This window comes from Alnus glutinosa, chromosome 11 (assembly GCF_958979055.1).
Source record: "Alnus glutinosa chromosome 11, dhAlnGlut1.1, whole genome shotgun sequence".
In the NCBI taxonomy this organism is placed as follows: domain Eukaryota; kingdom Viridiplantae; phylum Streptophyta; class Magnoliopsida; order Fagales; family Betulaceae; genus Alnus; species Alnus glutinosa.
Genome location: NC_084896.1, coordinates 28,041,291 through 28,057,270, shown reverse-complemented (window position 1 = coordinate 28,057,270; position 15,980 = coordinate 28,041,291). Strand labels below are relative to the sequence as shown.

The 15,980-nt window shown below is 33.3% G+C and overlaps 2 protein-coding genes and 1 pseudogene across 2 annotated transcripts; all 3 read left to right on the top strand.

Annotated features, from left to right (window-relative positions):
• The first annotated feature begins 3,091 nt into the window (after nt 1–3,091).
• On the top strand, nt 3,092–4,008 carry LOC133880982 (UPF0481 protein At3g47200-like). Its single transcript, XM_062319952.1, has one exon. It carries the CDS (start codon nt 3,100–3,102, stop codon nt 3,886–3,888), a length of 789 nt encoding a protein of 262 aa, XP_062175936.1. The 5' UTR covers nt 3,092–3,099; the 3' UTR covers nt 3,889–4,008.
• Nucleotides 4,009–9,628: 5,620 nt separating this feature from the next.
• LOC133881356 (UPF0481 protein At3g47200-like) lies at nt 9,629–10,702 on the top strand. Its single transcript, XM_062320274.1, has one exon. The coding sequence runs from the start codon at nt 9,629–9,631 to the stop codon at nt 10,700–10,702; it is 1,074 nt and encodes a 357-aa protein (XP_062176258.1).
• An 830-nt stretch (nt 10,703–11,532) lies between these two features.
• LOC133881355 (uncharacterized) lies at nt 11,533–15,147 on the top strand (annotated as a pseudogene).
• Nucleotides 15,148–15,980: the final 833 nt, after the last annotated feature.

The following is a 15,980-nucleotide window of genomic DNA, read 5'->3' as shown; positions in this document are numbered from 1 at the left end:
ATACATAACAAAAATAGCTTTATACAATAACGAGTGACACATGCGTTACAAGACATAACAAAACCTATAAAATTGAGGACGCTCATGGTCCCGTAATTACGACCATCGCGGCAAGCTTCGGTCATAATATCCCAAATGCACGTCTACGACCCCCATCAACTATGACCCGAGTACCTGCAACCAAAGGGACATCATCTATATGGTTGTGGGGGTTTGCCACATCCGTATAGGTGAAATGATGAGTTCATTGCCTCAGTACAATATACCGAGACCTCAGTGATATTAAACTAACTGAGTTTTCGCAAAGAACCAACTTTTTTTTTTAGTCTCGCGTACACTATAACAGCTACCAATTTATAAAATTTTGATTGAAAAACTTCCATAACTGATATAGCAAGCACCAATCATCAGAAAACATTTAAAACATACTATGTAGTTGGACTCGTACGTAGGAGTTCAATTAGCTTGGAAGCGACTACGTACACACCCATCTACAATAATACTTTTATGTTGGTAGCTCAAATGCACAGAGAGCTTGCGTTATTAACTGTGATATCACTGTGCCTCAAGGCATTACAACTTCATGTCAAAGCACATAGTTGTCCATGTGGTTACTAGAGTAAGACTCTGATATCCAAGCATTTTTTATTGATGTACCATGACAATCCATCTACCTACTCCCAAGCCACACAGATATTCCAACCAATAGCGTCACATCAAAGTACACTAAGCTTAAAATATGTCATCTTGCTCTTTAGTACGAGCTTACTATCATATTTCGAATATGGTTCATTTTCATAATATATCTTATTCTCTGTTTCATTCGGATCAAAAGTGTAAAATATCTTCCCTATAACTTTTTTTTTCTCATTGAGTTAGAAAAAAGAGAAACAAAGAAAAAAATAAAAAAGAGAGATTAAATTTAGGGTTAAATAGTGAACACCTCCTTATGGTTTGACTCTTTTATTTTTTGCCCCCTGTAGTTCATTTCGTATCGCAGATGGTACTTTGGTTTTGGCTAAAGACGGAGATGATACCTCCGTCTAAATTTCTTTCAAAAAACTAACGGTTGTCCACGTCAGTGCCACTAAATACTCTTAAAAAATCGATACCCGTCACAGATGCCACGTAAGTCACCGCATCAGCACTATGTCACTGCCATTTTTTTTTTTTTTTTCATTTTTGAAAGCTTTAAAAAAAAAATTAAATTTTTCCCTCTCAAATTTTTCCATTAATAATCTCTCCCTCTCTCACTCTCACTCTTGATCTACTTAATTATACCGTACGTACATTCTCTATTGCTTTTGTTTGCAGTGATTCAACGTAGACCTTGTCGTTTTGCATATAAAAATTAAAGCTCAAAAATGTTGATATATATGTATGGATTAATGTACTACTTTTTGTTCGTCTTCAGTGGATGGCAAATTATATATATGAGAAAAGTATACATAATCCCCTCAAACTACCACTCAATTGTTAATGTACCCCCCAAACTACTAATTGTGTCAATGTTCCCCCCTAAACTACAAAAAAATGTCAATGTCCCCCCTAAGACCAATAAAAAGACAAAAATGACCTTAATTTTTTTTGAATAAGACAAAAATGTCTTGTAAATTCAAAAAATTAAAATTAAAACTAAAAAATTAAAAAATCAAAAATAAAAAACAAAAATTATTTCGAAATAAATAAATAAATAACGAAAATTTTTTTTTAAAAAAAAAAGAACAATTTTTTTTTTAAAAAAAAAAAAGCAAAAAAAAAATAACTGAATTAAAAAAAATGAAAAAAAAAAGAAAAAGAAAAACCAGTTTTATTAAATTAAAAAACGAAAAGAACAATATCTTTTTTAAAGAAAAAAAAAACAAAAAATAACTGAAATTTATTTATTTATTTAAAAAATAAAACATATTAAAAAAAACAGTTTTTATTAAAATAAAAAAAAAAAAAAAAAAAAAAAAAGAACAATTTTTTTTAAAAGAAAAAAAATGGAAAAAAAATGAAAATTATTATTATTTTAAATAAAAAATAAAAAACAGTTTTAAATTTTTTATTATTTTTTGGAAAAAATTTTTGTTATTTTATATTTTTGTTATTTTTTTTTAGTTTTATTTTATTTTAATAATTTTATGAATGGCAATTTTGTCATTAGGAGGACATTGACATTTTTTAGTAGTTTAGGGGGTGGACATTGACAAAATTGGTAGTTTATGGGGTACATTGACAATGAGGTAGCTAGTAGTTTGAGGGGGTTATGTGTACTTTTTCCTATATATATATATTCATCATTTCGTTTGATTTTTTTTTTAAAAAAAAAAAAAAAATTATTTTTAAGATTAGAGCTGTCATATCAATTCCAAAATTTAGTTTTGAATATTTCTTGAAGACTTCACAAGAATACATTTAATTGGCTCAATCGGCAAATCTGGAAGCACGTACAGGAAAATGTTCTTTTGCTGAAATTATAATTAACTTGTTTTTGATAGCACTGGTCATTCATAGCATCGAACACTTTTCGATCTTAATGCTAGTGACTCTTGTGATCTTTGTCATTAGGAAATTGAAGAAAGGCAACTTGATAGATCGATGAAAGAATATTCAGCAAGTGCGAAAATTCAACAAGAAGCAAATGATTTAATTAACAATGAACATCAAGCTGGTGCAAGTTCGGTAATTGACATCACAAAAATGATAAAGAGTTTACGGCCTCTCCCATGATTTGCATGTTGTATCTACAAGGTTCCAGACCCCCTTCGCAAATTGAACAAAGAAGCCTACAATCCTCAGGTTATTTCAATAAGGTCTTTCCATCATGGCAACAAAAAATTGCAAATGATGGAAAATTATAAAGCGAGATATCTCATAGAATTCATTGAACGGTTCGAGATAAACATGGAGGATTTAAAACGCGCTATAAAAGATTCGGAAGTAAGTGTTCATCACTGTTATGCAGAGACTATTCCTCTCAGTAGTGATGATTTTGTGACAATGATCATGACGGATGCAAGCTTCATTATTGAGCTTTTTTTCAGAAATAGGTTCACCCAATGGAGTTCGATCTGACAGACAGGATAATATTAAAGCCATGGTTGGTTGTTAAAGATGCAGCTAGACTTTATTTTACTTGAAAATCAACTTCCTTTCTTCATTATTGACAAATTATTTGACCTTGCACTTCCATCTATGCCGCCAGGATCCCCTTCGTTCGTTGATCTTACCTTTGACTACTTTTATTATTACAACAGAGAAAAAATGTCTCCCGATCCTGAATTGGAAATATTGCATTTCGCTGATTTGCTAAGAAAATTTTACCTGCCTCCTCGCCTACCAAACAGAATGCCTAAAAGAATTGAACATATGTACACTGCAACCCAGCTGGTTGGGGTAGGATTGAAGTTTGAGGCGGATCGTTCAAGCACTTGTTTACTTGACCTTCACTTAGACTATAAGAAGGGAGTGTTGAAAATCCCACAGTTTATCTTGGAGGATGGCACTGAGCTTTATGTGCGAAACATCTTGGCTTTGGAGCAATGTCAATATCCAAGTCAAGCATATGTTACTGATTATTTCATCTTGTTCAATTTCCTTCTCAACGATGAAAAAGATTTGGATGTACTTCGTCGGCAGGGGATCTTGGTTAATGGGTTTGGTAACAAGCATGTAACTAATTTCATCAACAATCTGGGCACAGGTATGATTTATTCAAACATGAGCTCCAAATATTGTGATATTTATATCAAATTGAAAATGTTCTACGAGGAGCCTGGTTGGCTGGAATACATGAGACGAAATTATTTTGGCACAGCTCTTCGGGCGGTCGCTTCTACTGTTACAATCCTCACTTTGATACAAACAGTGTGCTCTATTATCTCTGTAGTACCGCATCACTAAAGTTTGTGTATTTGTAACTGTACGTACTGGATTGCATTGTGATTTCATTTCTTTTTTTCGATTTTTTGTTTTTATTGTATTGGGAGTCAGAGGCTTGTGCTAGGATTAATGTTAGTGCTGATCGATGCCCAAAAACCAATATGAATTCTATTTTATTTTAAATAAAAATTGTTTTGTTTTGAGATTTATGATATTAATTTTGATATATATTCATCATTCATGAGATGAATTAAAGTCGTCGTGTTATATTGAATGTCATTAGGCACGCATGACGCATTTAGTGTGACTAGTGCACATAACAGTAAGAATAACACTGGAGCTTTAATTGTCTCAAATAGGTAGTTTAATCGGCTGAGAACTACGCCTCATGAAGCGAAGGTCACTAGTTCGAATCCCTTATCTCCCTCTTATGTGAACATGTCAAAAGAAAAAAACACTGGAGCTTTAATTGAAACCATAATTTAAGTTTATTCAATATCTCGTACATTTCTATTACATATGGACAACCTACCTACTATTATATTTACATTGGTCACCCTTATATACAATCTAAAGATATTATCGCTTACTGGACCAAAACCGGATTAGTCCTCAATTAAAGCTTGAACTCGCTCAAGGCACAAGTCAAAAGCACGAACGAATTAGCTTTGATACCAATTGAAATAAGCTTTGAACTAGCTTTGACACGTTCTTCAATAGTACAAAGACTTTTGAGTTGGGGGGAAACACTGAGTTTGGGCCTTGGGCCTGAGCCCTCTAGAGGTTAAGTTTCTTCCTTCAAGCAACCTCCCATCACCTTCGGCCACAGGTGTTGGCCACCAAAATAAGAGTAAAATGGTCATTCAAACAATCCCCATTCCTTTGAGCCAGGGCCAAAGAAAATGAGAACAAAATGGTCATTCCAGTAGCCTCCAATTACCTTGAACTACAAATGTAGGCCAAAAGAAATAAAAGTAAAATGGACATTCAAGCTACCCTCATTACGTTTGGGCCACAAGTGTGGGCCAAAGGAAACGAGAGTAAAATGGTCATTCCAGCAGCCTCATATTCCCTTGGAGAACAGGTGTGGGCCAAAGGAAACGAGAGTAAAATGGTCATTCTAGCAGCCTCATATTCCCTTGGAGAACAAGTGTGGGCCAAAGGAAATAAGAGTAAAAGGGTCATTCCAAGGTCATTCAGCAACCCCTCATTCCCTTGCCACCAAGGGGTAGCTCAATCGATTGGAGAGCACTCCTCATGAAGCGGAAGTCACTAGTTTGAATACCCCCTTCCCCTCTTATGTGGACATGTCAAAAAAAAAAAACCCTCATTCCCTTGGAGCTTAGGCCATAGGTGTGGGTCAAACGGAATAAGAATAAAAGGGTATTCCAAAATGGTTAGTTTAAACTCCTCATATTTTTCTTGGGATTATAGGTGTTTAGTGGCTTCCTAGCTGTACAACAACAGCCAAGTATACTATTGTTTTTTCACTAGGTATTTTATCTATAACTATTAGAAATGCTCTTATATCATTTTTGACCTTTTCAGAGCATTCCTATTAGACTTACAAAAATAATTTTTTAAACTATTTTGGTGAGCCAAATCACCAAAAAAAAAAAAAAAAAAAACACCTCCCCATAGCCTCACTAAAATGGTCATGATTTTCGTTTGGTGAGTCAACGGTCACTCGCAAAAGAATAAAAAATAATAAATTTGTTTCTCCCTTTTTTTTTTAAGTTATTTTTCACACTCAAAGTAAACGTTCATTTCTCTCTCATTTTTTATTTCTTATCATAACATTTATTTATATTAAAAGCAAATGAAATTTTTTGAAAAATATTACCGTTAGGGAAAAAAACAAATTTTTAAAAATATGACCATTAAGATAAGATAAATATTTTAAATTATGACCGTTAGGAAAAACAAAAGTTTAAAAATATGACCGTATAATAAGACAAATATTTAAAAATATGATCGCTAAAAAATAAATAAACATTCAAAAATATAAATGTCGGAAGAAGAGTATAGCCTGCTCTCTGTTATCGCCACCGCAATAATCTTGATATATTTAAGGCTCTGGCTCTGGCCTCTGGCCATCTGAATTGTAAAAAAAGCCAGAGAAACAAAGACGCGTAGAAGGAGAGAAAAAACCAATGACATGGCTAAATATATATATCTCTGTATAGTTCTTATCTGTTTAGATTGCTTTATGCTCCGTTTGTTTCGACGTAAAATGGTTTCCGTCGTAAAATATTTTCGACGAAATTAATTTCAAAAGAAATTATTTTCTCGAAAATATTTTTCGGCGTTTGGTTCGCACGAAAAAATTACGAAAAGTGAAAATGCAACTGTCGCCGGAATCCGGCAAACATGTTTGGCCGGATCCGGGCAAAATTGCCGGATTCCGGCAGGACACCTCCTGGCCCGGTCAGATCCGGCCTGATCCGGTCATTTTGGCCGGATCTCGGCAGGATCAGTGGCCGGATCCGGTCAGATCCCGCCGGATTCCGGCCATTTGGGCCAGATCCGGCCGGATCAGTAGCCGGATCCGGTCAGATCCCGCCGGATTCCTGCCATTTTGGCCGGATCCGGTGGGGTCAGTGGCCGGATCCGGTCAAATCCGGCCGGATCCCGGCCATTTCGGCCAGATCCGGCCGGATCAGTGGCCGGATCCGGTCAGATCAGGCCGGGTTCAGGCAGGTTTCTGTCCATGGCCGGATTCCGGCGGCCGGCGATGTTCCGGCAATCGGATTCCGGCGGCCGGCAAGATTCCGGTGGTCGGATTCCGACGCCGGCATTATTCCAGTGACTTGATAATGCCGGATACTGGTGCTGCCTATTTTCGAACGACCGACTATTGTAGGATTTGGACAGTCAGATATCAAACATGCATGTAAGGACGAAGAATATAATTTTGGAAAATGATTTACGGTTTTAAAAACCGTAAATCGTTTTCCAAAAATTAAAGAAGATTTTACGGTCAAACCGAAAATGATTTTCGTTGACCGTTATTTTCGCCCCTACCAAACACCGTAAAATACCGAAATCATTTTCCGGAAATCATTTTACGCCGAAACAAACAGAGCATTAGTGTACGTGTTATTTTTTGGGTGGGTTCTACCTGATTGCTAGTATATATGGTCTGTATTCCTTCTGTCTTTCTTTCTTTTTATTTATTTTTTATTTTATTTACTTTTTTTTTGAATAATTTGTATGATCTGTATTCTTTGTTGTGTTTAAATGGAAATAACTTATTCATAAAAAAATAAATACTTCAAAAGTAGATAAATAACCTGGGATCTCTTTGTTTTAATATTAACAAAAGATAGAAAAGTAAAGAAATAGCCTTCAACAAAATTAATAAAACATTATTCTAATGCAACTTGTGTGGATATAGAGCATCCGTGGTAATCTACCAAATTTTACTAGAGAAAATAGCTTAAAATTATTTTTTACTATTTTACTTATTTAATTTTTTAAAGCACCCTAAAAAGTCTCACTATTTTAGCTATTAACTTTCATTATTCCATTTAAATATTATTTTACAAATATTTTTTATAAGTAAAGTATATTAAAAAAGCGTAGAGGGGCGCACCCCATAGCACATGATGAAACATGATACCCCTGATTCAAAGAGAAAAGAGAACACATAATTAGAAAATCAGAATAAGAACACCCAAATATAGACTGTATCTTCACTCTCCATGTAAACAAGGTAATATTCTTTTACAAATATTTAAATGTCTAATGGGCTTCATACCTTCACCTCATTTTTCAGTGCTTAGAGCATCTCTAATGGCTTATCCATATTTATATTTAAAATATATAGTTAATTAAAACTAATGCCGAGCAGAACTAGGATTGTCTTGACAACATTTGATAGCAGCAGAAATGACGCGGGGCAGAACTAAGATTGTTATGATAGCGTATGATTGCATCATAAAATAATAATTGACGATTGAAAAGGGAGTTCAGGAATAGAGAAAATAACAAATAGGAAAGAGAATGATCCTAATTGCCTCAAATAAACAAACAGATAAATAACTTTAAAATATTTAAATTTAATTGATACTTCAAAACTTCATTCCAAGATAACTTTTATATAGGCTAAGCTTGAGTACTTTCCAAATAAATTACTTGGCAAAAAAAAAAAATAAATAAAAATACAAAAATAACTCGAAACTTTGAGATAAAGCAAAATACTTGTACAAAAAGTAAAAAATATTATTCTAAAAATAATCTCCAAATACCATGACGATTCTTTCCATTATTGGGCAAATATTCTCTATTAAGATGAGAATAACTTCAATAAGGACATGGTGTAAACTAGGTCACATAAGCTTGTTAAACCAACATAGTTTAAGTCGAAAACATCAGATCATGAATCTTCTCTCAAGACAATCGACATCTGAAACTCATTAATCAAAAGAACACCGTCTCTCTCTGTGTAGGAAATTCCGCCGGATGCGACTTCGACCAAGCCGCCGCATACTCATGTCTGACATTAAAAAAATGGATAATTGTACCGTTGGTCCCTGTGATATGCCATAATTATTTTTCACTTCTTATGGTTTAAAAAGTGCATGAAAGGTCCCTGTGGATTACAATAATTACGTTTTACTCCCTGGGTCGATTTTTCGTCCACTAGTTTGACGGAATCTATTAGCCCTACACGTCAGCGCCACGTGTCGCTAATAAGATGGAGACACATGTCCATCTTAATAAAAAAAAAAAAAAAATTTATTAAAAAATAAATAAATAAACTTATTATTATTTTTTTAAAAAAAAAAAAAAGCAGGCCAAGGGGTGGCCGCGGGGGGATTTGATTATTATTTAAAATTTCATCCTTATTAGAAGAATGTACGTACTTTGGTGAAACCAACACGTACATGCGACACTGAAGGAGCTAGGAATAAGGTTATAACGACAGCATTGACGATGGCGATGGAGTTTCTTGGTCTTTTTTTATTCAAGTCTTTTATTCACACTTTAAAATATATATATATATATATATATATATATATCTTTTATTCACGTGCTTCAATTCAGAGAGAGAGAGAGAGAGAGCATGCAACTTGGATCTACTTTATAATCCCCAGCCATTCTTTTGTTTGTAGTGATTCAAACATATTCAAACATATATACCCTCCTTTATACGTATACGTACGAGTGGTGGCACGCAGTACGTAAAGCTTCAAAACCTTTTTTTGTGTAAAAACGTTCTCTATTGCTTTTGTTTGTAGTGATTCAACGTAGACCTTGCCGTTTTTCAAAAATATTGATATATATATATATATATATATATATATATATATATATATATGGATTAATGTACTACTTATTGTTCGTCTTAAGTGGATGGCAAATTATTTTTCTTTTAATTAGCTATTCTTAGCCATCAACGGCCTTACTATATTTTTAATTACTTCAATTTTTCGTCATTTCGTTTGATTATTATTATTATTAGTATTATTATTATTATTAAGATTAGAGCAAATTTACACCATGCCAGCATCACATACATTTGAGCTGTCGTCATATCAATTCCCAAATTTAGTTTTAAATATTTCTTGAAGATTACTACACAAGAATGCATTTAGCTTGATCGATCGGCATATGTACAGGAAAATGTTCTTTTGCTGAAATTATAACTTGTATTTGATACTGGTCATTCATTCATAGCATCGAACACTTTTCTTAATGCTAGTGACGACTCTTGTGATCTTTGTCATCAGGAAATTGAAGAAAGGCAACTTGATAGATGGGTGAATATTGTATCTACAAGCTTCCTGATCCCCTTCGCAAATTGAACGAAGAAGCCCACAATCCTCAGGTTATTTCAATAGGGCCTTTTCACTATGGCAACAAAAAATTGAAAATCATGGAAAAGCATAAAGCGAGCTATCTTGAGGCATTCATTAAACGGGCCAAGATAAATATATGCAAGGAGGATTTAGAACACGCTGTAAAAGGTTTTGAAAAAAGTGTTCGTCACTGTTATGCAGAGACTATTGATCATCTTAATAGTGATGATTTTGTGACAATGATCCTGACGGATGCAAGCTTCATAATTGAGCTTTTTATCAGAAATATGTTTGGCCACTGGAGTTCTGACGACAAGATAAAATTAAAGCCATGGTTGGCTGCTAGAATGCAGCTAGACTTTATTTTACTTGAAAATCAACTTCATTTCTTTATTATTGACAAATTATTTGACCTTGCATTTCCATCTGGGTCAGGACTCCCTTCGTTCGTTGAGCTTACCTTTGAGTACTTTTCTTCTTACAACAGACAAAAAATGTCTCCCTGTCCTAAATCGGAAATATTCCATTTTGCTGATTTGCTTAGAAAATTTTACCTGCCTCCTTGCCTACCATACAGAGAGCCTAAAATAATTGAACATATGTACACTGCAACCCAGCTGGTTGAGGTAGGATTGAAGTTTGAGGCGGATCGTTCAAGCAATTGTTTACTTGCCCTTGACTACAAGAAGGGAGTGTTGAAAATCTCACGCTTTATCTTGGAAGATGACATTGAGCTTTATGTGCGAAACATCTTAGCTTTGGAGCAATGTCACTATCCAAATCAAGAATATGTTACTGATTATTTTATCTTGTTAGATTTCCTTCTCAACGGCGGTGAAAAAGATTTGGGTTTACTTCGTCAGCAGGGGATCTTGGTTATTGGGTTTGGTAACAAGTATATAACTAATTTCATCAACAATCTGGGCACAGGTATGATTAATTCAACCATGAACTCCAAGTATTATGATATTTGTATCAAATTGAGAAAGTTCTACGAGGAGCCTGGTTGGCTGGAATATATACATGCATGAGACGATATTATTTTGGCACAGCTCTTCGGGTGGTCGCTTCTAATATTACGATCCTCACTTTCATATATACAAACAGTGGGCTCTATTATCTCTCTAGTACTACCGTAGCACTAAAGTTTAATTATGTATTTGTAACTGTACTGGATTGCATTATGATTTCATTTCTTTTTTCTTTTGAGGCTTGTGCTAGGATTAATGTTAGTGCTGAATTCTATTTTAGTTTAAATAAAAGTTGTTTTGTCTTGAGATTTATGATATTAATTTTGATATATATATTTATCATTCATGAAATGAATTAAAGTCGTCGTGTTATATTGAACGTCATTAATTAGGCAGGCATATATATATGATGCATTTAGTGTGACTAATGCACATAATTAGATCTAGACCGCATGTGTAACGCCTTAAATGCAATTAATTATCTTTTTTTTTTTTTTTTGCATCTATAAATTTCATGGGGCGCTACTACTATAACTTAACTTTAGATTCGCTTGAACATTAATAAGTGTAAGAATAACTTAACTAGTTCAAACCATAATTAAGTTTAATCTCTTCAATATCTCGTACATCTCGATCTATTACATATGTACAACCTACTATTACATTTACATTGGTCACCCTTTTATACAATCTAAAGATATTATCGCTTACTAGACCAAAACCGGATTAGTCCTTAATCGTACAAAGACTTTTGAGTTGGGGGGAAAGAACTGAGTTTAGGGGTTAAGTTTTTTCCTTCCAGCAACCTCTCATCACTTGGGCCACATGTGTGGGCCAACAAAATAAGAGTAAAATGGTCATTCAAGCGGTCCTCATTAATCCCTTTAGCCATGGCCAAAGAGAATGAGAATAAAATGGTCATTCGAGCAGCCTCCAATTATCTTGGGCCACAAATGTGGGCCAAAGAGAATAAGAGTAAAATGATCATTCTAGCAACCCTCATTCCCTTAGGCCACTGCAGGTGTGGGCCAAAGGGAACGAAAGTAAAAGGGTCATTCCAGCAATCTCATATTCTCTTGGCCTACAAGTGTGGGCCGAAGGAAATGAGAGTAAAATGGTTATTCTAGCAGCTCCTCATTCCCTTAAGGCTTAGGCCACATGTGTGGGTCAAAGGGAATAAGAGTAAAATGGTCAATCCAGAATGGTTATTTTAAACTTCTCATCTTTCATAGGATTATAAGTGTTTAGTGGCTTTCTAGCTGTTCAACAACGGCCAAGTATACTATTGTTTTTTTACTAGGTATTTTATCTATTATAGAGATGTTCTTATATCATTTTTTTTTTTTTGACCTTTTTAAGTATTCCTATTAGACTCACAAAAATACTTTTTTGAACTATTTTGATGAGCCAAATCACTAAAAATCACAAAAAAAAAAAAAAAAAAAAAAACCCCTCTCCAATAGCCTCATCAAAATGGTGATTTTCATTTGGTGAGTCAACAGTCACTCGTCAAAAAAATAATAAGTAATAAATTTCTTTCTCCCATTTTTTTGTTTATTTTTCTCACTCAAAGCCAACATTCATTTCTCTCTCATTTTTTATTTCTTATCATAACGTTTATTTATATTAAAAGCAAATGGCAATTTTTGAAAAAATGACCGTTAGGAAAAAAAAAAGAAATTTAAAAAATATAAATGACCGTTAGGATAAGATAAATATTTTAAATTATAAGTGTCGGGAAAAACAAAATTTTAAAAATATGACTGTTATAATAAGATAAATATTTAGAAATATGATAGGTAGAAAAAGACAAAAGTTAAAAAATATAAATGTTAGAAGAAGAATAGCATGCTTCTCACCATCACAACATATAATCTTGATATATGCCTCTTCAACTCGTTTTACTCCTTAAGGCTCTGGCCATCTGAAATGTAAAAAAAGCCAGAGAAACAAAGAACGCTTAGAAGGAGAGAAAAAACCAATGACATGGCTGTATAGTTCTTTTCTGTTTAGATTGCTTTAATTTTAGTGTGTTATTTTTTGTGTGGGGTCTCGATCTGTTGGGTGTGGGTTCTTGATTAAGATCTAGTATATATGGTCTGTATTCATTCTTTCTTTCTTTTTTGTAATTGTATGGTATGTATTCTTTGTGTATTTAAATGGAAATAACTCATTCATAAAAAAATAAAAAAATAAATAAATAAACCCTTCAAAAGTAGAGAATATAACCTGGGATCTCTTTGTTTTAATATTAACAAAAGATAGAAAAGTAAAGAAATAGCCTTCAACAAAATTAATAAAACATTATTCTAATGCAACTTGTGTGTGGATATAGAGCATTCATGGTAGTTTACCAAATTTTACTAGAGAAAATAGCTAAAAATTACTTTTTACTATTTACTTTTTTAAAGAACCCCCAACAATTTCACAATTTTAGCTATTCGATCATTTCACTATTTCATTTAAATATTATTTTACAAATATTTAAATGTCTAATGGGCTTCACGCCTTCACCTCATTTTTCAGGGCTTAGAGCATCTCTAATGGCTTATCCATATTTATATTTAAAATAGTTAATTAAAATTGACGCTGAGCAGAACTAGAATTGTCCTGACAGCATATGATAGCAACAGAAATGACGCAGGGCAAAATTAAGATTGTTATGACAGCGTATGATTGCATCATAAAATAATAATTGAAGATTGAAAAAGGAATTTAGGAATAGAGAAATAACAAATAGGAAAAATAATGACCCTGATTGTCCCAAATAAGCAAGCAGATAAACAACTCTAACAAAATTTAATTTAATTAATTAATACTTCAAAACTTCGTTCCAATATAATACATAACTGCCTTTATCTGGAAGCACAAGAAAATGTTCTTTTACTGAAATTATAACTTGTACGTACTTGATAATGGTCATTCATAGCATCAAACACTTTTCTTAATGCTAGTGACAACTCTTGTGATCTTTGTCATCAGGAAATTGAAGAAAGGCAACTTGATAGATGGAAGAGGCAAATTCTTTTGAAACTGAACTTCAACAGGCTAAGTTGTTGGCAAATGACATCACAAAAATATAGAGTGCACAACCTCTCTCATCACCTGAACCTTGTATCTACAAGGTTCCGGATCCATTTCGTAAGTTGAAAACAAAAGCCTACACCCCTCAAGTTATTTCAATAGGACCTTTTCACCATGGCAAGAAAAAATTAAAAACCATGGAAAAGTATAAAGCGCAATATCTCAAGTCATTCACAGAATTGAAGGGGCTGAGATAAACTTGGAGAATTTAATACACGCAATAAAGTATTTAGAAAAAAGTATTCGTGAATGTTATGCAGAGACTATTCCGCTTCACAATGATGGTTTTGTGAAAATGGTCATGATGGATGCGAGCTTCATTATTGAGTTTTTTTTTTCAAAAATAGGTTCAACGAATGGACTTCTTATGACACTATAGTGGATATGTTTGGTAACCAATCCATCCCATTTCAATTTCCATTTCACTTCTCCCAAAAAAATCAAATAAAAAACATTCCAACTTTTTTACACTTTTTACATCACATCAATAATTTTTTATTACTATTCAAATAAAAAAACTCACTACAAAACAAAACTTTTTCACTTTTCTATAAAACATTCTCAAATTCTATATCACATAAATCATTTATTACTACTATTCAAATAAAACATCCCATTTTCCTTGAAAATCAACTTCCTTTCTTCATTATTGAGAAATTATATGACCTTGCATTTGCATTTAAGCTAAGACGTCCTGACCTAGGTCGAAACCCTTCCTTCATTGAGCGTACCTTCCATTACTTTCTTTCTTACAACCAACAAAAAATATCTCATGATCCAGACTTGGAAATATTGCATTTCGCTGATTTGCTTAGAAACTTTTACCTGCCTCCTCTCCGAAGTCTACCGAACAAAAAAATTTGAAGTAGTAGTTGAGTATACGTACAGTGCAACCCAGCTGCACGAGATATGATTGAAGTTTGAGGTGAATCGTTCAAGCGAATGCTTACTTGAACTTGAACTAGATGAAAAGAAGGGAGTGTTGAAAATCCCACGAGTTACCTTGGATGAGTGTACAGATCGAGCTTTATGCTCTAAATCTCATTGCTTTGGAACAATGTCACTATCCAAATAAGGTATATGTTACCGATGATTTTCTCATGTTGCATTTCCTTATCAAGAGTGAAAAAGATGTGAATTTACTTGGTAGAAAGGGAATCTTGGTTAATGGACTAAGTAACAACAATGCAACTTTTATCAACAGTTTGGGCACAAGTATCGTATATTCATCTATGAGCTCCAAATACTATGATATTCTCAACGGTTTGAAAAGCTTCTACGAGAAACCTTCCCATGGTTTGAGGGCTTCCTTGAAACAGGATTATTTTCGCACTCCTTGGATGGGCGCTTCAACTGTAGCTGCTATTTTCATGTTGATCCTCACTTCCATACAAACAATATGCTCTATTCTCTCTGTATAACCGCATCACTCTCAAGCTTTTGTTTGCCGTATGAGTGTGTGTGTGTGAATGGATGCTTTGCCGTGTGATTCCTCTCTTTTGTATGTCCCTAATAGACTGTTTGTTTTTTATTTGCATTAATTGTAACATTTCGTATATTGAAGCCTCTAAAAAAGTGTGAAAAGCATTTGTCTTTTGGATAAAAAGCCAAAATGCACTTTTTTTTTTTTATTAGACCCCCTTAATTAAGCCCACTTTAAATTCCATGATAGGAATGTATCCATCCTATATATACTATATAGGTTGAAAGTTATCTTAGAGCACTCCTGACTTATGTATTTTTATATGTAAAATGGTTAATTAAAATCTATTTTAACTAATGGGTTTCAAAAAGTACCATACATCCGATTATTTATTATTTCACTATATCATTTAATTTTTTTTATTCTTTCTTTATTTTAATTCTAAGATATTTCTTTCATCGATAAGTCATTTTCTTAAAAAATGGTCATTTTCTTTTTTAATTATTTGTTATAAAATCATCAAAATTTTTGTTCTTATCTGAGGTGGTTCGCATGAGTTTGACTTAAAATGATAAACATAAATTTTGTCATATAAACATATTCTGAAATACAATTTCATAGATTCAGAGATATATTACAATATTGCTATGGCGTAAATGAGTTTTTGTGAGAGAGATGGGAGGAGAGAGAGAGAGTGAAAGAAAGATAAACAAATAAAAAAATAGATGCACTTTGCATTTGATTTGCATAATCGGATGGATAAACATTTTAGTGAATTGATTAGCAATTTTAGCCTAAAGGTAAAAATAATTAAGCCATTGGAAATGCTCT